Source organism: Aotus nancymaae, unplaced genomic scaffold (assembly GCF_030222135.1).
Source record: "Aotus nancymaae isolate 86718 unplaced genomic scaffold, 86718_ANA_hifiasm-v0.15.2.pri h1tg000010l, whole genome shotgun sequence".
NCBI lineage: Eukaryota > Metazoa > Chordata > Mammalia > Primates > Aotidae > Aotus > Aotus nancymaae.
The window spans coordinates 66,657,258-66,681,740 of NW_026988421.1; the positions used below are offsets into that span (position 1 = coordinate 66,657,258).

Here is a 24,483-nt window from a genome sequence, read left to right on the forward strand (position 1 = left end):
ATAATCAGTAGTGTCTTAGTATATACTCCTATAAAGATTCATCTAAACTAAGCTGGGCATGATGGCTTACACCTGTAATCCCAGCACTTTGGGAGGCTGAGGCAGGTAGATCACCTGAGCCCAGGAATTTGAGACCAGCCTGGGCAACGTGGAAAATCCCCATCTCTACAAAAAAATACAGAAATTAGGTGTGGTGGTGTGCACCTGTAGTCCCAGCTACTTGGGAGGCTGAGGTGAGAGGATCACCTGAGCTCAGGTTGAACCGTGATTGTGCTACTGCACTCCAGCCTGGGTGACGGAACGAGACCCTTTCTCAAAAAAAAAAAAAAAATCATCTAAACTTACCCACACCATCAATATTAGCTTTGATAATATTTGATAATACCGGATAACACAGAAATCAGGAAACTGACCTTCCTTTTAAGTTGCCAGGGACACCTTTACCCGATCCTCTAAAAAAATACTGAACACCAGTGAATCGTCTTTCCTGCTGTATTTAAAAGCACCCATCCTTGCGTGTCAGGTTGAGAACTTGTGTTCCTTAGCTGAATCATGAGGGTTTATGCTACACTGTCTCTGCTCCCTGGGTGAGATGACTATTCAGAATGTATTCTACTCTGGGGAACAGTCCATCTCATTTCCCTGGGAACCACAGGATCACTCTGGCTTTTGAAAAGCCACAATTTTAAGAACATATGCAAGCATATTCTTGACTTTCTTAGTTCACAGAAATGCTATTCCTGCATAAAGTATTTGCTGAAGGAATGACTTCTTACCCTGGGTAGAGAGAAACCAAGCCTTATTCTTTGGATTATTTTTAAACAAATGAACATATAAACACCACCACACTGCGGTGAGAGATCATTTTATGTGTGAGAATTGAGCCTTATTTCCCCTTCTTGGCTGTCTTCTCAGGACCCTGTAAATGAATGATCCCTGCCTTCATTCTCCACTAAGTGCCATTTACCTTTAAAAATTCTAAGTGGCCATATTATACCTGATTCCTCTCAGGATGTCCTTTCTTAAAAATAATTGTCAGAAAACTCATCTTCTGATTTTGGGAGGTGTTCCAACAAAAGCTGATAGGTCTAGTAGCATGCAGAATAAGAATGCAGAATCCAGCTAGGCGTAGTGGCTCGTGCCTGTAATCGCAGCACTTTGGGAGGCCGAGGCAGGTAGGTCACCTGAGGTCATAAGTTCGAGACTAACCTGGCCAACATGGTGAAACCCCATCTGTATTAAAAATACAAAAAAAGTAGCCAGGCGTGGTGATGCATGCCTGTAGACCCAGATGCTTGGGAGGCTGAGGCAGGAGAATCGCTTGAACTCAGGAGACGGAGGTTGCAGTGAGCCAAGATCACACCACTGCGCTCCAGCCTGGGCGACAGAGCAAGAAGACTCTGTCTCAAAAATAAAAAGCATGTGGAATCCAGGGGCACTGGCATGGCTATTACCTGCCATTGTGAATAGAAATGTCCTGAGATGACTCTTAACTCGGCATGGTACTTGGCAGGCACTTCTCAAGGAATCATTCTACATCATATATGTGTTCTTTTCAGCTGGTCAGTTTGAATGTAATACTTGCAGGTAAGTTTATCTCTAATCCTTTTATTACCTAAATGAACCAGCGCTTGCTTACTCTGCTATCCACCAGTTGGACTAAAACTCACTCTCTTCTGGCAGAAGGGATATCTGTTTTATGATGATTGTGAGATCTTATTTTTATTCTCTAAAATAGAGTTTCTAATAAGAATATTGTCTCAGGTAAAGCTTTTCCTTTAAATTGACCACTGATTCTAGAAGATTAGTATAATGTAAAGATCATAAGAATGCTTGGGTGCTTTATACATGTATTTATTAATATTTACATAGTTATTCATCTGCTTATATAAATATGTGTGCATATTTATATTCACATGTACCTATAGGTTCTGTTAAAAATAAGGCCACCTGAACTGAAATGAACTTCACAATTATGGTTTGTTTCTAATTGTCTTTAATATTCAATCCTAACATCAGCAACATACTGATCCAAAATTCAGTGTGGACAGAATTAGTGTTAAAAAGAATCCCTGTATTTTAAATGTTCAGGGATTTGCTAGTAATTACATTGTAGTTTGTATCATGCAAAAATGATGATTACAAATGCATTTGTTTTGGGTATTTAGTTATTTACTGATTTGTTTCAGAGGTACACAGTTTATTTTTATGCCAGAGAGAACATTCAAATCAAAGTAAATAAATCATGTCATCCAAGATCATCTACATCCTGTAAATGTCTACAAACAGGTTTACTTTCTCTGGGTAGATATGAGAGTTAGGGCTTCTAGTCATTTTTCCAGGACAGTAGTGATTTGTATATAAGCTAGCATTCATTTCTTTCCCCTGTATTTCCTAATTGGTAAATGTTCAAATGGATTTTTTTTTACACTGTGGAACTGTAGGCTTGTGTATCAGAGAATGTCTTGTTCATTAAACTCAAATAAGTGCATTAGCATTGCCTATATCCACGTGTTCCCAACATGTTATTTTCCCAGGCCTAGGTTATTTACTTGGTTTATACCACAATATTATTATATATTAGCCTTGATGATGTCTTTACCATCAACTCTTAACATGCCAAATTGAAAGCAGTGTTTGCTAATTAATTTAGAGGAATGAATTCAAGTTGTCCATGGTTATGCTTTCTAAGACTTTTTCTTCCTTCCCCTTTTTGTCTCTTCACTAAGACAATATGAATGATGATTCAAGTAACTTGAAAGAAGGCAGTAAAGACAATCCCGAACCTCTAAAGTGCAAGCAAGTGTGGCCAAAAGGAACGAAGCGTGGTCTATCTAAGTGGAGGCAAAACAAAGAGAGGAAGACCGGATTTAAACTGAATTTGTACACCCCGCCAGAAACACCCATGGAACCTGATGACCAGGTGACAGTGGAGGAGCCAAAGGAGACTTCAGAGGGAAAAACTAGCCCCACGCCCATCAGGATCGAGGAGGAAGTCAAGGAAACTGGGGAAGCCCTGCTGCCTCCAGAGGAAAACGGAAGGGAAGAAGCATGTGCACCTGTAAGTCCAAATACATCACCAGGTGAAAAACCAGAAGATCTCATCAAACCTGAGGAAGAGGAGGAGGAGGAGGAAGAGGAAGAAGAGGAAGAAGAAGAAGAAGAAGGAAATGTAGAAAAAGATCCAGATGGGGATAAAAGTGAAGAAAAAGAGGAACCAGAAATCTCCACGGAGAAAGAAGACCCTGTGCGTTTGGATGATCACGAAGAGGAAGAGGAAGAGGACGAAGAGCCGTCTCACAATGAGGACCATGATGCGGATGACGAGGACGACAGCCACATGGAGTCTGCCGAAGTGGAGAAGGAAGAGCTGCCCAGAGAAACCTTCAAAGAAGTACTGGAAAACCAGGAGGCTTTTTTAGACCTTAATGTACAGCCTAGTCACTCGAACCCAGAGGTCTTAATGGACTGTGGCGTCGACCTGACAGCTTCTTGTAACAGTGAGCCCAAGGAGCTTGCTGGGGACCCTGAAGCTGCACCCGAATCTGACGAGGAGCCACCTCCAGAAGAACAGGCACAGAAGCAAGACCAAAAGAACAGCAAAGAAGTCGATTCAGAGTTCAAAGAGGGAAACACAGCAACCGTGGAAATCGACTCTGAGACCGTCCAGGCAGTTCAGTCTTTGACCCAGGAGAGCAGCGAACAGGACGACACCTTTCAGGATTGTGCCGAGACTCAAGAAGCCTGTAGAAGCCTACAGAACTACACCCGTGCAGACCAAAGTCCACAGATTGCTGCCACTCTGGATGACTGCCAACAGTCAGACCACAGTAGCCCGGTTTCATCCGTCCACTCCCATCCTGGCCAGTCCGTACGTTCTGTCAACAGCCCAAGTGTCCCTGCCCTGGAAAACAGCTATGCCCAAATCAGCCCAGATCAAAGTGCCATCTCAGTGCCATCTCTGCAGAACATGGAAACCAGTCCCATGATGGATGTCCCATCAGTTTCAGATCACTCACAGCAAGTCGTAGATAGTGGATTTAGTGACTTGGGCAGTATTGAGAGCACAACTGAGAACTACGAAAACCCCAGCAGCTACGATTCTACTATGGGAGGCAGCATCTGTGGAAACGGATCTTCACAGAACAGCTGCTCCTATAGCAACCTCACCTCCAGCAGTCTGACACAGAGCAGCTGCGCCGTCACCCAGCAGATGTCCAACATCAGCGGGAGCTGCAGCATGCTGCAGCAAACCAGCATCAGCTCCCCCCCGACCTGCAGCGTTAAGTCTCCTCAAGGCTGTGTGGTGGAGAGGCCTCCGAGCAGCAGCCAGCAGCTGGCTCAGTGCAGCATGGCTGCTAACTTCACCCCACCCATGCAGCTGGCTGAAATTCCCGAGACAGGCAATGCCAACATTGGCTTATACGAGCGAATGGGTCAGAGTGATTTTGGGGCTGGGCATTACCCACAGCCGTCAGCCACCTTCAGCCTTGCCAAACTGCAGCAGTTAACTAATACACTTATTGATCATTCATTGCCTTACAGCCATTCCGCTGCTGTGACTTCCTATGCAAACAGTGCCTCTTTGTCCACACCATTAAGTAACACAGGGCTTGTTCAGCTTTCTCAGTCTCCACACTCCGTCCCTGGGGGACCCCAAGCACAAGCTACCATGACCCCACCCCCCAACCTGACTCCTCCTCCAATGAATCTGCCGCCACCTCTTTTGCAGCGGAACATGGCTGCGTCAAATATTGGCATCTCTCACAGCCAAAGACTGCAAACCCAGATTGCCAGCAAGGGCCACGTCTCCATGAGAACCAAGTCAGCGTCTCTATCACCAGCCGCTGCCACCCATCAGTCACAAATCTATGGGCGCTCCCAGACTGTAGCCATGCAGGGTCCTGCACGGACTTTAACAATGCAAAGAGGCATGAACATGAGTGTGAACCTGATGCCAGCCCCAGCCTACAATGTCAACTCTGTGAACATGAATATGAACACTCTCAACGCCATGAATGGGTACAGCATGTCCCAGCCAATGATGAACAGTGGCTACCACAGCAATCATGGCTATATGAATCAAACGCCCCAATACCCTATGCAGATGCAGATGGGCATGATGGGCACCCAGCCATATGCCCAGCAACCAATGCAGACCCCACCCCACGGTAACATGATGTACACGGCCCCTGGACATCACGGCTACATGAACACAGGCATGTCCAAACAGTCTCTCAATGGTTCCTACATGAGAAGGTAGACAACGTGGGTAGTCCACACAACCTACCAGGCATCACTATTGGATTGATCTGCACAAATACCTTTGAAGAGTACGATTTCAAAACCAGCAATTGGTGTGAATGCAAAAACATTTGTTGGCACCATTTATTTAAAAAAAAAAAAAAAAAAAAAAGCTGTATGCAGCAGAAAGCCTTATACAAGTTGTTTTTCTTTTTTTCCTTTTTCTTTTTCTTTTTTTTTTTTTTTGGTACCTTCATTTCTGTTACTTTTATATGAAATTCTCTGCAAAGGAAGGCCTCTCTTGGGACTACAATTTGGAGGCAGCCACTTGTTGTGCCTGCTTCTGTTAAACGATGTGGATATCAAGCCCCCCCAAATTATCTGTTTTAATATTGAACCTAGAGCTTTTGTTTTTCCTTCCCTGTCCACTCCATGTAAATGCCTTTAGCATTTCAGTTCTTGTATATTTTGTTTAAGGTGACACTTCAGCATGCCGCTAATGTCTTTGTTAGTGACAGTGCATTTTGTAGTACTGTACAAGTGTTGTGCTAACAGTAAGCCATTTCTTAAGTTTTTTGCCTTGATTAGGGTGCCCTAATTTGAGGGTTTTAAAAAAAACTATATTTTTGTTAATTATAAAACTGTAAAGAGCTATAAAAGCTATTCCCATTTGGTTAGTCAAAAGGGTTTTATTGCTAAATGTTTGGTGTAAAGTTGAGACCCTTTTCCATTTTGGTGACAGATTTCTTTGGGGAAAAAAGGCAGCTTTCTGTTTTATAAATGCAGACTTCTGTTTATTGAATGAAGCATATCTCAGTGTTTATCTGTCAGGTTTTGAAACATTTCATATATGTCCAAATACTTGGCAGGATTTAAAAAAAAATAGTGAATTTGGTGTAAAGTTGCTATTTTATGGAAATGCCTCTAACTTTACATTTTCATTCCATCTGTAGATTTTTCTATCTTTATAAAATATTGGAGTTATTTTTTAAGGAAAAATAGAAAAGTAGCTTGTGAATAGCTCAAACTAAGCTTACAAATCGCATGTAAAAAAGCAAAAAAAAGTTATTTGTGTCTGTTTATATTGCTTCCTTTTTTGTAGCCTTTGTACCTGTACAGGGTGACAGTAAGGGCCAAGCAGGAGAGGCGTAATCCTTGTATAAAATAGGATCCAGCGACACTCTTGTATTTATCTGTTCTCTTTTTAGTCAGTCACTTCAAAAAAACAAAAAACAAACAAAAAAAAGCTGTACATTTTAACATAAAATAAATTATGATGAGCCATTTTTAGCCTCTTGTGTCCTGTCATATTATGATTGATAGAGAATGACCAATGGAACTGTATCATGTGTCACGCCTCAGAACACATACACATTTTGGGAAAATAAATTATTTAGTGTAAATTGGAGTTATGGGATTTTCTGATTTGTTTTGACTTTGGGGGAGGGGTTGGCAATAAATAAGAGTAATATCTAATAAAAACCATCACATATACCAAATACCTATTTAATAAATTAATTTATAATGGATTTTAATGCTTTTCATGAAAGTTTATTTTATGCAAGTGCATACCTTCTGTATGCCAATCATTGTCTTTAAAATAAAGTGAAATTGTTTTTTTCTTTTGGACTTTGATCTTCATTTGCAAAGAGATCCCGCACAAATATCCAGCTGCCTCACTCGCACAGTCTGTATAAACACCCCTCTAAGCCTCACACCAGGGTAGCAAACTTCCTTTTTATAAAGAAGATTAATACCAAAAAAGCACCCAATTTGGGATTGTATGTTTGAAAAATCGTTTTCTTTTTTTGAAAGTGTGAACGTTTTGCTCTGTTTGAATGATTAATTGTACGTTTTCTTTAGAGCCTAAAGTTTAGATCCCCTGCCAAAAGTGAATATTCACAAGTGTGGCGTTCAGAGGAAGTTCTGAGTGTCACTTGAATTTGGTTATTTGAGCAGCAAGTCTAGAAATGAATGCTTGACTTAGCACCTGTGTGAAACTGACCTGTTAAGCTCTGCAAGTGTCTGACCATGGGTGCTTGCAACTCTACTCCTCTGTTAAGCAAGTCACTACCCTGTGGAGGAAAAGAGTGGCTTTTGCACTGCTGGTTCAACACAAAATAATTAGATGTTGTACAGAGTGTAGACATAAGCCTTAAAGTGGACCCAAAATCGTGCAAAGGCAGTATAAAGCATATACACCAGAATAAAAGGCCTCGTGCAGACGGAGGATGCCCCACGGAGTTCTGCCTTGTACTCTCACCCTTATCATTATTTTCTTTCACAGTGACAAAATATATTGGGTTTAGTATCAGGATTTTATCTTTTAGTCCCTTCCTTCCTCAGCTGCAAAGTCAATGGGGGTAATACTGTAATAGCTGAGGGAGGGCTTCCAAGAAGATACGTCTGCAAGGGCCATCGGCACACAGGGAAGAGATCCATTGAAGGTGCTGTGCTATTAGGAAAGAAAACCTCTCAGCCATCCTCAGGGTGGGAAGTGGTGGTCTATGCCTGCACAAATCCAATGCTGCATCCACTCAGGAGTGGCTGAGGACTGGGCAGCCCGGTGGGCCATACGTTGGGCAAGAGGCTGCCCGAGCCCTGGAGGTGGGATGGGGGCCTGGAAGCAATCTGATCGGGAAGTTACACAGAGCCCCCCATGGGCCCCAACTTGAAACACTCACATACTTAGTTTCTTTGCTCTTGGTTTAAGGTTCTCTGGGGGCTGAGATTCCCCTCTGTGTTCCCTTTGGCCATGGCCTGCTAATCACACCTTTTGGTTTGTACAATGTCTGCGTTCCCATACCCTGCCTGCCTAAGAGCCCTCTAAGGGAGCTTGTGGAAGAGTCCTGGTCGTTGCCCCAGACCTGCCAAACCAGAATCTAAGAACAGTCCCAGGGACACCTTGGTTCCCCAGGCTCCCTAAGGACTGCAGCGTAGCTAGGACTGGGAGCTCCCCAGCTGGCCCCAGTCCCAACATTCCTTGATGGAACAGAAAGTCTTAGCATGGGAAGGAAACTGCTGATCTGAGATGGCCTCAGAACACCCTGCCCTCCACCTACCCACTCTCAGTAGAGAAATCAGTTCACATCTGAATGTGACGCCAAGGATTTGGGAAAATAGGAACTTGGATTCATCAAAACTGAAATAGCGACACCATTAGATTGAAATTCATGAACAGGCCACATCATTTAAAACCATAACTGTATTCTGTTCTTTATAAGATGTACAAAGTGGTGGTCAGTTGCCAGCCTCACTTTTTAATAGTTTCAAGTGGTGCCTAACTAGGTATGAGGGCATCCGCCTTCCTTGCCAACATTATATTTTAGAAATAATGACTCAACAATATTGTCACAGAGCTTTCACACACTCCTCCCACACACCCACCCTGTGCAGGAAATGGGGCCGTTGTTTCCAATTTACAGATCCGGAGGTTAAGTCTCAGATTTCGCTACAGTAATTGCCCAAACTCACCCGACTAAAATTTGTGAGCTGAAACAAACCCAGGTCTTTCCAAATCCCAGCTCTTTTTTCTAGAACACTATACTCTGTGAAAGGCCCTAACTTGTCACCTGTCTGATTTAAAGGCTTGGCTAATGAATACATGATGCTGTAAAAACTGTTAAGTGCTATATAAATACAGGTCCCTTTGTGGCTGCAAGCAAGCCTTGGTCTACAATCAAGTCTTAGATACTCAGGGTACAAGTACTATTACATTATGAAGCAGTACTTTCCATTTCTCTGTACCCAGGTTTCCATCATTCCTTCCGCCTTCTCCATCCTCTTTCCTGGACCTTCCCCTCCACCCAGGCTTAGCTATAAACATTGATGTTCTGCAACACTCAGGCCCTCTCTTCTCTCATCATCTCATCTGGTATGATGACTTCAAATTCCACCACTCTGCAGATGACATCCAGAATTACATCCCCAGTTGTGAACATTCCTCTGAGCTTTAGATGGTACGTCAAATGACCTGGGACACCTTTTGTACATCTGCATGACAACTGAACTGATTTCCAACCCCTCCTCCATTCCTGCTCTGGTTCCCCCCATCTCAATATTAAAGCACTGCCAAGAAACCAGATCAGGTGGCCCTCATTTCCCCTCCCCATCTCGGCAGGTCCCATCCGTTTTCTGGGTTAATTCCAAAATAATCTTGAATACTAATCCCCTGGAGCTGTCCATCCAGGCCACCTCCTCCTTTCCTGTCAACAGCCTCCTAACTGGTCTGGCCTCACTTCTTAACTCCCTACAACCTTGTTCTCCATACTTCAGCCAAAGGATCTTTCCAGAGTAATCTTGAAACAGATCATACCATTCCCCAGCTTAAAACTCTTCAGTGAATCTTCTGTGAACCTGGAATAGAATCAAGTCTCTCTGCCCCTCTCCTTCCACTCCCGCTCTCAGCCCCCAGCTCTGGCCTCACTGATGGGCAGTTCCTGAGCCTTGAATGCTCCAGCACATTTGGAAAGTTTGTACCTTCAAGCCTAAGAGAGGTCTTCCTGGACCACCCCGCCTAAAGAGGGTTTCTCCCCTTTCCCCACTTTTTTCCACTTCCGTGCCTATTTCCCACATCGTGCTTTATCACAACGTGCATTTTTATTTTTCCTGTTGGCCCCAACCCAGTTTTTGGCATGTGGTAGGTTATCAGTAGACACTTGGTGACCAAACGAATATCTAATATCTTACTTCTGAAGACTTGAAACACTTTTGCAAAAACTTCTGTTTCTCTTTTCTCCTGCCTCTGGCTCCCGGGAGTCATCTAGAAGAGACCAGAACTGCCACTTTGCCATTCTTAGCTTCTGCTGCCCTGAGGAAGGTGTGGGGTGCTCAGGAAACACCAGCAATGCACCTAGCTACGCTCCATCTTCCCCAGCATGAATTCATCTAAATGTAAATATTCATTAAAATGGAAATACTGGCTTCTCTCTGGACATGGAACAGATCAGAGCTAAGCAATAACTGAGTTCAGATGGGGGTAGCAAAATCCCTACGTTAGGGCCATTATGACCCTGGGTCCCTTTTGGTCTGCATCTCTTTCTCAAGAGCCAGGATATGGTCCCCTCATACCCAAATATGAGTCATTAAGCAATTCCATCATTCGTAGTCATCACACACCTAGTATATCGTTCTCCCCCTCACAGCCATGAGTTGTGACTGAGAGACCCGATCTCTGTCAGGACTGTCGCATTTTCAGAGGGAACACGTCCCCCTTTTCTATCTTAGCACCAAGACATACCAATTCACTGCACATTTCTATTTCTGTATCATCTTTGCCTTTTTGCTTTGTGACCCCTTTGCAATGTTCCAGGTTTCAAAATGTATTAGAAGACCAGTGCTCTTACCATGATGGCATCCCCGAGGAACGCCCCCTGAAACCCCGTGTGCATGTTAAGATGAGGGCCTTGGCTCCTCCTGGGCCACGGCAACTCTCAGAGCAACTTGAGGCAGTCCCAGGAAGCCAGGCCCAGCCACAGGGGCCCAGGCTTCAAGTCCTCCTCTCTGGCGCAAAAGCAGGGGGTCTCCCCAAAGGTCACAGGGTGACTCAGGTGGTTTACACATCTGCTGAGCCCCTGGACTCTCTCCTCCACCCATCGATAACTTCCTCTTTCATTCTGCTGAAAACCACAAACAAACTGAAGCACAGGGCCCCTTTTCGTATTTTCCTAGAAGGCCTTTATCACATTCTTTCTGCTTTCTCAGGCAGGCTCCGTTTCTGGTCCTTGACGGCCGGCATCTCCAACAGCAGCACCTCTCTTTGGGTTCTGCCTGGTTTGGGATTCCTGGCCCTGGAAGCTGTCGCTACCCGCTTCGTGCCTGCGGCCATTTTCTCCTTCAGAGTGGAAATCACGCAGTCATGGCGCCTGGCTTAGCTCTCAGGGAGGCAAACTCCACACCTGAGCTTAGCTGGCTGCCCCATCCTCCATTCCACAGCAGACAACAATTTGCAAATACTTTCTGCTATGACTGAAAACCAGCTTGTGTTGCTTTGATTAGAACCCATGTGAAAAGAGCCTCCCTGAGATGCTCCCTAGAGAGGATCTCCTCCCTTTTTCTCCCCAAAATTAGAAAGTTGTCCAAACTCACCAAATTTTTTTGGCTAGTGGCAGCCTTGGGTAAGAGTCTGAGGAGCCCTGGGTCCCTTGGGAGAGTGGGGGAAGCCTAAAGCAGGAGCCTCTGTATAGGGGTTCAGGACCTCTCCCCACCCTGCTGGAGGAGCACATCTAGGGATGGTGGTGTGAGCCTCGGGGTTCCGCTGAAAAGACAAACGGGTGCAGGGGATGCCACGGAAACGCAGGACACCCAGGAAGGAGCCTTCCCTCGGCTGCACAGGCACTCCTGTGACATGGCTTGCCTGGTACCGTTCTGTGGTTGGAAAAGCAATTTCTATTTTAAATTACTTTTTATAAGAACATGACTTTCCTTTCAGACAAAGCCAAACATTTAATCACAGCATAATGCCTACACATTTTAAAATCCTTTCCCTCTTCCATCTCACCAAAAAAACAAAAACAATGCAAGAGACTGCGTCACGTGCTCCTCTGTGACCCAGAGCCAGGGAGCCCTCCCCTCCCATTTTTGCTGAGAAGCCGAGTGCTTGGCTTTCCCCGGGGGCGGCTCTGGGTCCCCCCGTCCCCAGCACACATAAGGAAGTTGAACAAGATGGTTTGGAAGAAATCGAGCTTCAGTTTCACTGTTCCTTCTCTGGAGTCCTAGGCCAGAGTTCCGCCTCTCCTCTGTGTCCCCAAGTGCCTCTGCTGGCCCAGTGAGGCGGGCCCTACAGCTCCCTGCCGTCCACCTCCTCACCGTCCTGGTGCTGGGCCTGTCGCCTCTGCTGCACCAGCTGCTTGTCCAGTTCCCGGAGCTGCTTCAGAAAGCCCCGGTTGGGGAGGATGCAGCGGTTCTTGGCCACTTGCTGGATGGCATCCACCAGGGTCATGTCCTTGTGGATCATCAGGTAGGCCAGGACCAGGGTGGCTGACCGGCTGCGGCCCATGACACAGTGAACCAGGATCTTACCTGCAATTGGAGTGGGGAGGAGAAACCCCACACTGAGGAGCAGATGTGGGGGCCGTGGGCAGGGCCCACTGCCATCCTGTCACCCTCTCACCCACAGCAAGTGACTCAGCACTGTGCCCCACAGCTGCCCCCTCTATAGAACGAGGACACTCTCAGTGCCTTCTTCATAGGGTTGTTGAGAAGGCAAATAAACCTGTAAATAACTTGATTTTAGCACACTTTGTTTGTGCTAACGAATGGCTGCTGAGCTCCCACAGTGTGGCCGGGCTGCCCTTCCCCTGTGCACCATGTGCCAGCAGGCACCTCCTTCTTGATTGTTGTTTCGGTTCTGGGGGAGGCTGGCCCCAGAGTCTCCCTGGCATGACCACACTCCTGGGGTGTGGACGTGTGTAGCTGGATGAATGTCTAGCCCTGGCATTCGAATCCCCACGGGCCGTTCCGGAGGTGCTGGGCCTCTGGCTAGCCCTGCTGATAACCAAAGTGTTTCTTCCTCTCCCAGAAAACAGGGTAATTCTTTCTGTCATGACTTAATACTTGAAACAGATGAAAGCTGTAGTTCATTAAGCCTTTTAGGGGCCTGACATCTATTAAGTGGCAGAGGGGAGGGGAGAGAGAGTTGGAAGGGAGATAGAGGGGGTGGGAGAAAAGCGGGAGGTGGAAGGATCGAGAGAGAAAGGGGAAGAGGAGGGACAGAGGACACTCAGCTCTGGTAGGAGCTCCAAGAGCTGAATTTTGTTTTCAAGACCAGGGTATGAGGCCGGGTGCAGTGGCTCACACCTGTAATCCCAGCACTTTGGGAGGCCGAGGTCAGCAGATCACTTGAGGTTGGGAGTTTAAGACCAGCCTGGCCAACATGGCAAAACCTCGTCTCTACTAAAAATACAAAAATTAGCCCATCATGGGGTGCACCTGTAGTCCCAACTACTCAGGAGGCTGAGGCAGCAGAATTGCTTGAACCTGGAAGGCAGAGTTTGCAGTGAGCTGAGATCGTACCACTACACTCCAGCCTGGGCAACAGAGCAAGGCTTCATCTCAAAAAAAAAAGAAAGAAAAAGAAAAGCAAAGTCAAATCCAGACTCTCTACTGCTCCTCAATTGCATGCTTTCAGGAGTGACTCGAAGGTAGGTCTCTGTCACTCAAATCAGACATAGGCTGAGGCTGTTACCCTGCACCATGCCCCGACCCCTAGCCAGGTGTGTGCCTTGCTAAGCAGCCTCCTTCCTTGCTTTCAGGAGATGCTCTCTGTCCACCTCCCACGCACTATCTGGGAATCTGCCTTTCTTAGTAACTTGCAAAGAAATTCTGGTAGAGCCCCTACTTCTTCCCAAGAGCTTCTAGGTGTGTGGAAGTCCTGAGAAAAAGGATGCAAGGTGTATTATGAACTGCCGGAGCTGGAGGGAGATAGGGCAGGAGACCCTTGAAACAGTGAAAATAGGTTGGGGGTGGTGGTTCATGCCTGTAATCCCAGCACTTTGGGAAGCTGAGGCGGGTGGATCACTTGAGGTCAGGAGTTAGAGACCAGCCTGGCCAACATGGTAAAAACCCATCTCTACTAAAAAATGCAAAATTTCACCGGGCGTGGTGATGGGCACCTCCCAGTTATTCAGGAGGCTGAAGCAGGAGAATCACTTGAACCCAGGAGATGGAGGTTGCAGTGAGTGGAGATTGTGCCACTGTACCCCAGCCTGGGTGACAAAGCAAGACTTCATCTCAAAAACCAGAAACAAAAACAAAACGGTGAAAATCTGGTCTGGTTAAAGCTTATTAGAAGCAACAGAGAATCAACCTCCTGCTTGAAAGCAGGCTTCATTTATTTATTCTTACCTCCCTTATCCATAATAGATTTTAAGACGGCTTCAAAAGCAAGCTATGGACTGTTTAAGAACAAGAAAGAGCAGACAAAAGGAGAGTGTGATACTAAAGTCTGATCTTTAGCACCTCATGACATTTGCCCTGGAGTTTCTTAGAAGACTTCATTAAATTAAAACCACACTAATTCACCTTGGAGGATGCTGCGTCAGGACCAGTTAAGGCAACCCAAGTGGGGTTCCCGCGGCAGTATTTTGTGAGTACTTCTTTTTCTGATGAAGACTGACAAGTTCATTTTTTCAGATCCTATAACCAGCTGTCATGCCTTATCCTCCATGATATTTGGTGACCTCTTATACAGCAAAGTCACCAGGTGCTCAAAATAAGGGCAGAGGACTCTTCTGTGAGGCCTCAGTGACAGAAGGAATCCCTGCTGGCAAGCAGGTGTCCTGATGGCATTGCCTCTGATTAGCTCTGTGACCCTGGGCACCTCACTTGGCTTCTCTGGGCCTCTGTTTGCCCAGCTGTCAGGGCAAGATCAGAGATTAGATTATCTCTGAGATATTTTAAGAGTGACTGAGGTTGCCTGGGGAGTTCTTTCTAAAGGGTCAAGTCAGGGTAGGGATAGGGTGGGAGAGGGCCCCAGAGGCTGATTACAGCCCATGATACAGCTCCACAGCACAAGGAATGCTTTTCAAAAAAAGTGAAAAAAAGACTGGCTGTGAGAAGCCGGGTGGGGGGAATGGCGTACACTTGGCTGAAACCAGTCAATGGAGAACGGAGAACAAAGACAAGAGGAAGCAGAGTGACGCCTTGCTTTTTTGGCCAGACTGTCCATCCACACCTCTTACATCAAGAGTGTAAGAAACATACAAGTGGGTCTGGTTGGCACTAAAATGCCAAGTGCGTCCCTTAGTTTTCCCTTGTGTCCAAAACTAAAATACCAAGCTGCATCCCTTGGTTTTCCCTTGGGTCCGGCACTAAAATGCCAAGCTGCATCCCTTGGTTTTCCCTTGGGTCCGGCACTAAAATGCCAAGCTGCGTCCCTTGGTTTTCCCTTGGGTCCGGCACTAAAATGCCAAGCTGCGTCCCTTGGTTTTCCCTTGGGTCCGGCACTAAAATGCCAAGCAGTGTCTCTTGGTTTTCCCTTGGGTCTGGCACTAAAATGCCAAGCAGTGTCCCTTGGTTTTCCAGTGCATGTCTAGACACAACTGGGCCACCCACTCCATGTGGCAGGTGGGCTGAGCACCTGCTGTCCACTGGGTATGAAGCCTATGATATTGCTGCTGCTGAGTTAGCAGGCATTTTGTTTGGTTGCTCTGACCACTCAGGGCACAGGTTACAACCTGATGGCCATTGGGTTGCTTTAGTTTGTCCTTTGTAGCATTTTAAGACATTTCAATCTGTTGCCAAGACCTAAAAATCGAGCGATTTTATAGTAAAATCCAGATTGGAGACTTCTGAAAGTCAGATCTCCCACATTTGCACTGACTCTCACAAGAGAAGCATTGGCTGAGGCTGAGTGGCAGGTGCCCCTCTGAAGGGGGTACAGGGCTCTCCGCTTAGCCACAAGCGCCCCCTCCCCACATCCCCCTGCTGTCCATGCAGCCAGCTGTATTTGTTTACACTCTGCATGGTTCTGCAGGTTAGGCATTTGAACCCTGACTTGAGGAAGTCTTTAGCCATGCCAGTGCAAAGGCGCTGAGAGCAGAGCCCAGCCTGCCATCTCCCGTGGGGTCATGTCCTGCTCCCCATCCCTAGCCATCCAGTCAAGTCCCGGCACCCCCATCCATTCATTCTATCCCCCTCATAGTCTCTGATCCGAGTATATACTCTCTTCCCTTGGCCCTTCGTTTGCTAGGTGCCACCTGGTCTAACAGTCACGATCCACAGCAGCCTGACACCTCCTCATGATGTTCTGTCATCTGCCTAGGCCTAAGCTTCTACTTGAGAGCCTGATTCTTTCTGGATTTGGCAGTGGGGGCAGACTCTAAAATGGAGTGCCAGGAACCTAAAACAAGCTTTCATGTGAGTATATCTTACAGTTCAAAGTTGGAATGTATTTTTTTTGAGATTGGAAACTTTATGATGATGATGTGCACATGCTGGCGTGATTATATTCTTCATGGTATATGACCACACTTTATCAAATACATCTGAGAGCCTGCTGTCCGCCAGGTTCTGTGCTAAGCGCTTTATGTGTGTTACTGCTGATCCTCATTAGAACCTCTGAAGGTAAATATTTTTATCACCGGATGGAGAAACCAAGGCTCAGAGAAATCACATTGTTAGTAAATTGTGCGACAGAAATTTAAACCCAGCCCTGTCTTTTCCAAAGCCTGCCAGGCCCCTTCCATGAAGGGTAAGGTCTAAAATATAGTAATGGTAAGTGAGTGCATTAAACAGAAACTGAAAGATTAGGTTGCTGCAGTGTTTTTTTCATGTCAAATATGTTTTCAGTTAACATCAAATACTATGAGGCAAATTTTACCTTATGGTGATGACTCAGCTCAGTTGCTTTTTTGATCCTGCTTGGAAACTCAGAATGCACACAGCACAAAAGACAGTTCAAAAATAGACTCATAAAAGGAAGGCTTGGAAATGAGGCATCTTCTAATACAAGCATGTTAGCTCTAAGGGTTTTTTTCATTGTGACATTGCTTTCTGAGCCAAAATAAGAACGTATTGTTGGTGGCTATGGTTGGCTGTGGGGTCAGGGCCACCTCAGGATGCCCATTAAGGTCTGATACTGTCCAGCAGACCTGGCCTAGGCCCAGTCCCAGTTTGCAAGTTCCTGCCGCTGGCAGTTTGGTCAGTCACTGAGCCTTGTCATCACAACCTCTTGTGGCAAGAAAGGCTTTCAGTAACTGGACACCCAAATTATGTGATGGCCCCACAAAGGGCTGTCTGACACATTGGGCTGAAGTCAGAGCACAGATTAGGGAGCTGAAGTCCCTCTGGCCTCTGTGGAATGTCACTGAAGTACACCCTGCAGCAATAACTGTATATTGTCTTACCCGCAATGGGTGCCTGAGCTGTGCCTGTCTCTCCAAAATAGCCTTGTAGCTTTTGCTGGATTTGGGTAGCCAACAGTGCATTCTGAGCACAAAGACTAGCACTGTGATTTAAAAGATGGATAATTAACGCTGGAAAAACTTGGACACTGGAGGTGCAAAACCCAAATTATACCTCAAATACAGCTTGTCAGCTTTCTACTGGAGATCTCGCTAGGCTGAGTGTAACTGGGGACATGGTGGCTAGAGAGCGGGCTGTGAACTTGGTTGGTTGGAAGGGGAATTTAAAGTCTCTCCATGGATTCCCGCTCCCTGAGTGTTTTGAAGCCCTTGGCTACTAGTTGAGTTTGGGCCCAGGCACAATTAGTGTCTCTGGCCGCGTTCCAGCTTTGAGGCCGAGCGCCTCTTGAAGTATGGCAAATGTTCTTTAGCAAAGACTCCGACCAAAAGGCCTTTCCTTTACACCCTCCCAATTTCCATTCCCCAGAGCTGCAATCAAGGCCCAAAGCCACCAGCAGCACGCTAGGTGGTGCAAGTCCTTAAACCTTCACAGCTTCCAGGGTCTCAGAAATATAGTAATGGCAAGTGAGTGCACTGAACAGAAAATGAAGGATTAGGTTGCTGCAGTCTTTTTTTTTTTTCCACGTCAAATATGTTTTCAGTTAACTTCAAATACTATGAGGCACATTTTACCTTGTGGTGATGACTCATTTCAGTTGCTAGAGGGTGGACTGGTGAACTTGGTTGGTGGGCAGGAGAATTTAAAGTCTCTCCATGGAGAGACTACCGTCGGCCACTAACAGTCCCAGTGGCCTGGCTTCGCGATTTTTCACACGCGCAGATCCCGCTTCCGGCCTGGGCCTCAGGCGGCGCGACCTTGGGCTAGGGGCGGAGCCTAGGCGGACCGTGGAAGGGGCGGGGCCTAGGCTAGGGGCAGGGCGGATCGGGGCGGATCGGGGCGGATCGGGGCGTCTCTTACTGTGGTCGTCCCGCAGCGCTCTGTCGATGAAGGCGGCCGCCGGGTAGAAGAAGACACTGAGGTCGAAGGTCGGTAGGTCTTCGGCCTCCACACCGTGGTACTGGATGTCCATGTCGTGGTAGTAGTCGGGCCCGGTGTCCACGTTCCAGCGCCCATGGGCCGCGTTCAACACGTGCGTGAAGCCCGCCTTCTGCAGCCGGTAGCGGTCCAGCGCTGTTGCCCTGGGCGCAGGGGAGAGAGGTCGGTGGGCACGCTGCACAGTGCCCGGGGTCTGGGAAACTCAGGGGCTGCCCACGCTTTCTGCCGTGGATTCCAGTTCCCAGAATAAGGACGAGTCATTGCAAATGAATCCCCAAAGCTCTGTTCTTACCCGGTCCCCTAGGCCACCTGCACTACTTTATGATTCTGGCTCGGCTGTTTCAAGAAAGGAAAGGGTGGAGGCTGGGGTAGGTGGGCTGAGCTATTCATTCGCCCATTCGTTCTTTCATCATTCACTAGACACAGCAGAGCCTGGTGCTGCACTCTGTGATGGTCGCAGGTCTGGACCTGCCAAATCGCCTGAAAGCCTTCCAGAATAACCTGTTCATTAGGGCTGCCTTCACCCAGCCTCTCCTCTGAACCTGCTGGATGTTTTCAGGGTTTGGAGATGGAGACTCAACTGAATGGTTTAAAGCAAGGCCTTCCATGAGAGGATTGGACTGGGGTTGGGCAAAGTTCACAAATTCACATTGGCACGATGTGAACGGGAAAGTGTTGTTGCTTTGGGGAGCTGTTGCCCAGTTGGGCAGAGTATTGTTCTGAGAAGGATGGCTTTTTGAGCTGTCTATTGTTTGAATTGCAGGGAGGTTCTTGAAGCCAGCAGTGAAATTATTTAATGGGCTACAGCTTTATCTTTCTAGGCAAGAATTTGCAGGAACAGTAAAGTCCTCTCGAAGTAGATGGCTCTGGAACAGGGCAGCATGGTGGGGCTGGGCTGGAGCTGGGCTTCCAGAGGAAACACTGGTTCTTCCTGCCTGCAGGGTTGGGCAGGGAAGGGCGTGTGTTACTACAAGTGTCAACTTTGGTAATGGAGGGGAATAACGAGGCAAGTCAGGGCCAAGGCAAGGAAACAGCACCACCTAAGGTATGGAGATAGAGACAACGAAGGCCTTTCAGGAAGCCTTCACTATTTCCTGTAATAAATTCTCCATCCCCAGATTTGCAGTCTATTGTGTGCCAGGCACTGTGCTGGGTGCTGATGGTAGAAGTGAACAGGGGCCAAACGCAATGGCTCACATCTGTAATCCCAGCACTTTGGGAGGCCGAGACAGGCAAATCACTTGAGGTCAGGAGTTCAAGATCAGCCTGATCAACATGGAGAAACCCTGTCTCTACTAATAATACAAAAAAAAAAAAAAAAAATTATCTGGGCTTGGGGCACATGCCTGTAGTCCCAGCTACTTGAGAGGCTGAGACACAAGAATCGCTTGAACCCAGGAGGTGGAGGTTGTGGTGAGCCAAGATGGCACCACTGTACTCCAGCCTGGGCAATAGAGTGAAACTGTGTCTCAAAAAAACAAAAGTGAACACGTTAGTCAAGGTCCCTCAGGAAGGTCAGATACTAATGGGGGTAGGAAATAAACAACACATACAGATAATTTCAGATAGCAGTGAGAGCTATCCCAAGGACCTAAAACTTCATGACATGCTACAGAATGACTGTGGTCCTGCTTCAGGCAAGGTGGTCAAGAAAGGCCACTGTGGGGAGGTGGGGTTTAAGCCAAGATAGGGATGAGAAGGCTGAGGAAGAGTTAGAGAGAAAGTGTTTCATCCAGGCAAAGGGAACAAGTGCTGAGAACAGATAGGAAGCCAATGTGGCTGAAGTAGCAAGGGGAAGAGCGGTACAGGAGTTTAGAAAGGTAGGAGGGGCTGGATCATGGTGGGCTCTGCAGGCCATAGGAAGGAGTTTGAGTATTATTCTAAGTGTGGTGGAAGTCTGCTAGAGGATTTTAAGAGAGGAGTAAGCATTCTTTACTTTTTTAAAGATCAATCTGGCTGGACAAGCTGGCTAACACCTATAAACCTGGCACTTTGGGGAGGCCTAGGCAGGAGGGTGGCCTGAGCCCAGGAGTTCAAGACCAGCCTGGCCAACATGATGAAACCCCATCTCTACAAAATATAAAGAAAAATATTAGCCAGGTGTGCTGGCAGGTGCCTGTAGTCCCAGCTACTGGGGAGGCTGAAGTGGGAGGATCACCTGAGCTTAGGGAAGTCGAGGCTGCAGTGAGCTGTGATCGCACCACTGCACTCAGTCTTTGACAGCAGAGTGAGACTCAGTCTTAAAAAAAAAAAAAAAAAGGAAAAGAAAAATCAGTCTGGCTGGTGTCTGGGAACAGATCGTGGATGCCAGGATCTGTGTTTGGGAGTCAAGGAGAGCTTTAGAGGGTGTTTAAAGAGACGTGATCCAACCTGGGCTTAAGAAGACATCTCCCTCAATAGCACAAAGACCAGTACTTCAGCTCAGGGAAAATGTGACAAGGGTCTGGAGCCATACCAATAAGAGGGTAAAAGTGCCATTGTACTCCAGCTGAAGGCTCCTCTCAAGGCCACTAGTAAAAGGATATGGACAGAAGTGACCATGTTGGATGCTAGCAGGGACCAACACCCTAGGCCAGGAGGAGCCTCACACCAGAAATATGTGCCGTGGCCCCTCAGCCAAGGGCACGCTTGTCTTTCACTGATTTCCTGGAGCTTTTTATTTGCCATGAGAACCACGGTGGTGTCCAGTGTTTGGGAAAGGGATTGAGCATTTGGAAACATTTGCAAACAGCCCAGTGGAACTGTGGCATGGGGAGGTGGGGAGTCCCACTAAGCACACCTCCACTTGGCTCTTGCTGTGGCCATTCGGACTGTGGAACACGTTGTGCTTTCAATTTTTCCTCAGAAAGGTCTGCTTTTCATTTTTCGTCTTGTCCCAAAGCATGTATACAACAAACATTATGCTTTGGGGACGTAGATAGGATCCCAATTAAAGCCGCCGCTAATGTGGTCCATCTTGCTGAGTGGCAATCAACCTCACTTTGAGGTTGAGCTCAGTGGAAAAATTAAAATTAACTCTCCTTGACAGGAAGCTCCTACCCACCATGAAGACTGTTCTCTCTGGGTTCAGTAACTGGCTTTCAACATAATCAAATGGCAGTTTGAATGAATTACGATTTGCACTTTGCCACTTTTGGGGAAGGGGGTAGATATGCAACAAGTCTCATTGCCTGACACCTCCATATCCACCGCACCAGGCTGCCGTTGGCTGTGCCTGAAGGAGAGAAAGGGGCTCACGAAGACCCCAAGACCTGGTGGGTATTTGAGGCCTGCCACAAGTTTTCAGGGTCTTTGCTACCTGGGCCGGGAAGGGGAATTGATATCCTCACACATCACTCTGGGGACTTCCCCCAGTTTGGTTTACTCAGAGTTCAGTTGAGGGCTTGAAAGAGCATCCACAGCAGAATGGGAATCTGCAAATAAATGGAATGCCTCTTACACAGATGCTGTGAGGGAGGCAGAGCCATCATCACAGACACCCACCATCCAATCCCCAGCTGGGATAGACACCCAGCTCAGCGATTACTGGGAGTGGGGCAGGCTCAGAGAGTGATGTCTGGCACTATACCGCTTTGGTTTTGTTTTTAAATTTCAGGGCCAGATACATTATCTGCTCACATATGTTGAAAAGAGACTAACAAACACAGAGGCATTTTAAGGTGATGAACATGGGGAAAGGGCTGTGTACCCCATACCTGGGTCCACATTAATGCCTCTGCTGAGGGAGAAAAGACTTCAGAAAGAAAAACAGATTTAGGAATTTACTTCCAGAATCTAGATGACACAGGAGCTTTAGTTACTGGTTAGGAGCAATCCTAGATGTGATCATCTATTAAATTTTTAAATAATGTGTCATCTCATGACAAAAATAACACAGCTGTATATAGAATGTAGAAAACATACTCTCCACACCAAAAAATCGCCTGTATTTCTACTCCCTTAGACATAAAGGTTCTTAGCTTTCGATGTAAGATCCTCCCATTGTTTTTCTAGGTATAGATTTGTATATTTTATAGAGAGGTGCTTTTTTTTTTTGGTACGATATGATAAAGTTTCAAAACCTTTGATGTGGTGGCATATTGTAAACATCTTCCTATAGCAACATATAACTGCAATAACTGCATGCTATTTCATTATATAGGTAAGTCCCAATTTTTTCTTACCAAGCATTTTGCTGTGTTTCTTTGGGCATTTCTCTGATTATATCCATAGGAGACATTTTTACAAGTGAAGTTGCTGAGTCAACAGATATGGCCATTTTAAAATACATTTGATACTTGTTACTAAATTACCCTACAGAAAAGTTGGAGTTTGATTTTTATTCTTCAATTTCATAGGCAAAAAAAATTAATGGTGTCTCGTTTTCACTGATTCATTTTAGCAATGAGGTTGGACATTGTTCACACATTTGTTGGACTCATGCAATTTACCTTCTTTTTTTTTTTTTTTTACATTTTTTTGACTTTGCCCAGTCCATTGGAATCAGTTTACTTTTTTTTTTTTTTTTTTTTTTTTGAGATGGAGTCTCACTTTGTCCCCCAGGCTGGAGTGCAGTGGCGCAATCTCGGCTCACTGCAACCTCCACCTCCTGGGTTCAAGCAATTCTCCTGCCTCAGCCTCCTGAGTAGCTGGGAATACAGGCGTGTACCACCATGCCCAGCTAATTTTTGTACTTTTAGTAGAGACAAGGTTTCACCATGTTGGTCAAGCTGGTCTTGAACTCCTGACCTCAGGTGATCTGCCCACCTTGGCCTCCCAAAGTGCTGGGATTACAGGCGTGAACCAACACACCCAGCCTACACAGTTTGCTTTTGAAGAACACTGTCAGTCATATCCCAGTTCTGACTCACTTCTCTTGAACCCTTCTCCCTTCCTGTGAATTTCCAGCCTAGCTCTGGATTCTGACTCCAGACTGGAGGAGGGCTGAAGAAGTGTATTCCTTCTTGCATGGCCCAATTTCCTCAGCTAAGTCCTTCCCTCCCTGCCTCCTCTGGCCTGGCCCAGACACCTGCCAGCCCCTCTGGAGTTGTTCCCAGGAAGCTTGCTTCAAAGCCCCACCCTGGAGGAATGACAGATAAGCTGCCTTTCCATGAGACAGTCTCCTTGGGCAGTGCTCCTGACGTTTCACTTGTTCACACCCCTTGTCACCCTCCTGTTGTCAGCCTAAATACCTCAGCCTCTGCCGGAAAGCCTATTTTCCCAGGTGTGTGGTCTTGCACAGAGGGGAGGAGGCACAAGCCTCGAATACATATATCTGGACAAACCCCCCGCAGCTTCCTTCAGGTGGCAGCAGACTGTTCCCACGTTGCACAGACTCTACATTGAGCATTGAAGGAAGTCCCCTCATGGTCGAGGTGAATCCCCACAGTCTGCGGAGAATCAGCACATTTCCCACACCTGATTATGGACTTCTGTGTGCCGATAGGCTATGTACCTTGCCATCTGGCACCTTATTTCTTCGGATGGGTGTGACACTGTGGTGGTCACACATCATTTCATGGGTTTGGCCTTGATGATGACCTTCCCCAATAGAGTCTTTCTTTTTTTTTTTTTTTTTTTTTTTGAGACAGAGTTTTGACCTTGTTGCTCAGGCTGGAGTGCAATGGTGCGATCTCTGCTCACTAAAACCTCTGCCTCCTGGGTTCAAGTGATTTTCTTGCCTCAGTCTCCCGAATAGCTGGGATTACAGGTACCCGCCACCACACCCAGCTAATTTTTTGTATTTTTAATAGAGATGGGGTTTCACCATGGTGGCCAGGCTGGTCTCAAATTCCTGACTTCAGGTGATCCACCCACCTCGGCCTCCCAAACCCAGTGGCATCTTAACCATGCAGTCTCAACTGTGCCCATTCCTTGCAAGTGGATTTTAAAACAGTGGGCACATTTCTGGCATCTGATCTTGGTTAGTTCACCTGATGGGAAAGGGAAATGTACTGGCCTTCCAGTGTCTTGGGTGTTCTCATTACTTGCTATTGGTGAAGCTCCTCCGTGTTGAGGCACCTGAGAAAACAGGGCTGACCAGTGAAACTGACGCAGCAACGGAGAACTGCTGGCCTGCCGCCTCCGTTTTCTTTGTTTGCCGAACGCTACTGATTATAGCCTGTTGGCAAACAGAAGTCTGGCAGTACTTTCCTTGTGAGAGTCTTGTGAAGTTTAATGATCCCATATTGAAGCTGCTTTGAGAGGTTAAAATAGGACTTCAGGGGCAAAAGGCAGTAGAAAGATGTATGTCAGAATGTGCGTATTCCATGACAAAATATGGTAGTTGCATTATAGATAATTTACATTTTCTTCTTTTTGTGTTTCTGTGTTTTATACACTTTCGGTAATGGACAAGTC

At 46.6% G+C, this 24,483-nt stretch overlaps 2 protein-coding genes across 13 annotated transcripts in view; one reads left to right on the forward strand and one right to left on the reverse strand.

Moving 5' to 3' along the window:
* KAT6B (lysine acetyltransferase 6B) overlaps window positions 1–6,866 on the forward strand; it is a 199,370-nt gene extending 192,504 nt beyond the window's left edge. For all 11 annotated transcript variants that reach the window (XM_064374331.1, XM_064374336.1, XM_064374337.1 and 8 more), the window contains one exon: window positions 2,730–6,866. In XM_064374331.1, the coding sequence (XP_064230401.1) occupies window positions 2,730–5,263 (2,534 nt within the window). In that variant the 3' untranslated portion in view covers window positions 5,264–6,866. The remainder of the gene's footprint in view (window positions 1–2,729) is intronic.
* A 4,092-nt stretch (window positions 6,867–10,958) lies between these two features.
* Window positions 10,959–24,483, reverse strand: part of DUSP29 (dual specificity phosphatase 29) — a 38,888-nt gene continuing 25,363 nt past the window's right edge. For both annotated transcript variants that reach the window (XM_012466299.2, XM_064374343.1), the window contains exons 3-4: window positions 18,067–18,287; window positions 10,959–12,264 (exon numbers count right to left, since the gene is read on the reverse strand). In XM_012466299.2, coding sequence (XP_012321722.2) covers window positions 12,023–12,264; window positions 18,067–18,287 — 463 coding nt within the window. In that variant the 3' untranslated portion in view covers window positions 10,959–12,022. The remainder of the gene's footprint in view (window positions 12,265–18,066; window positions 18,288–24,483) is intronic.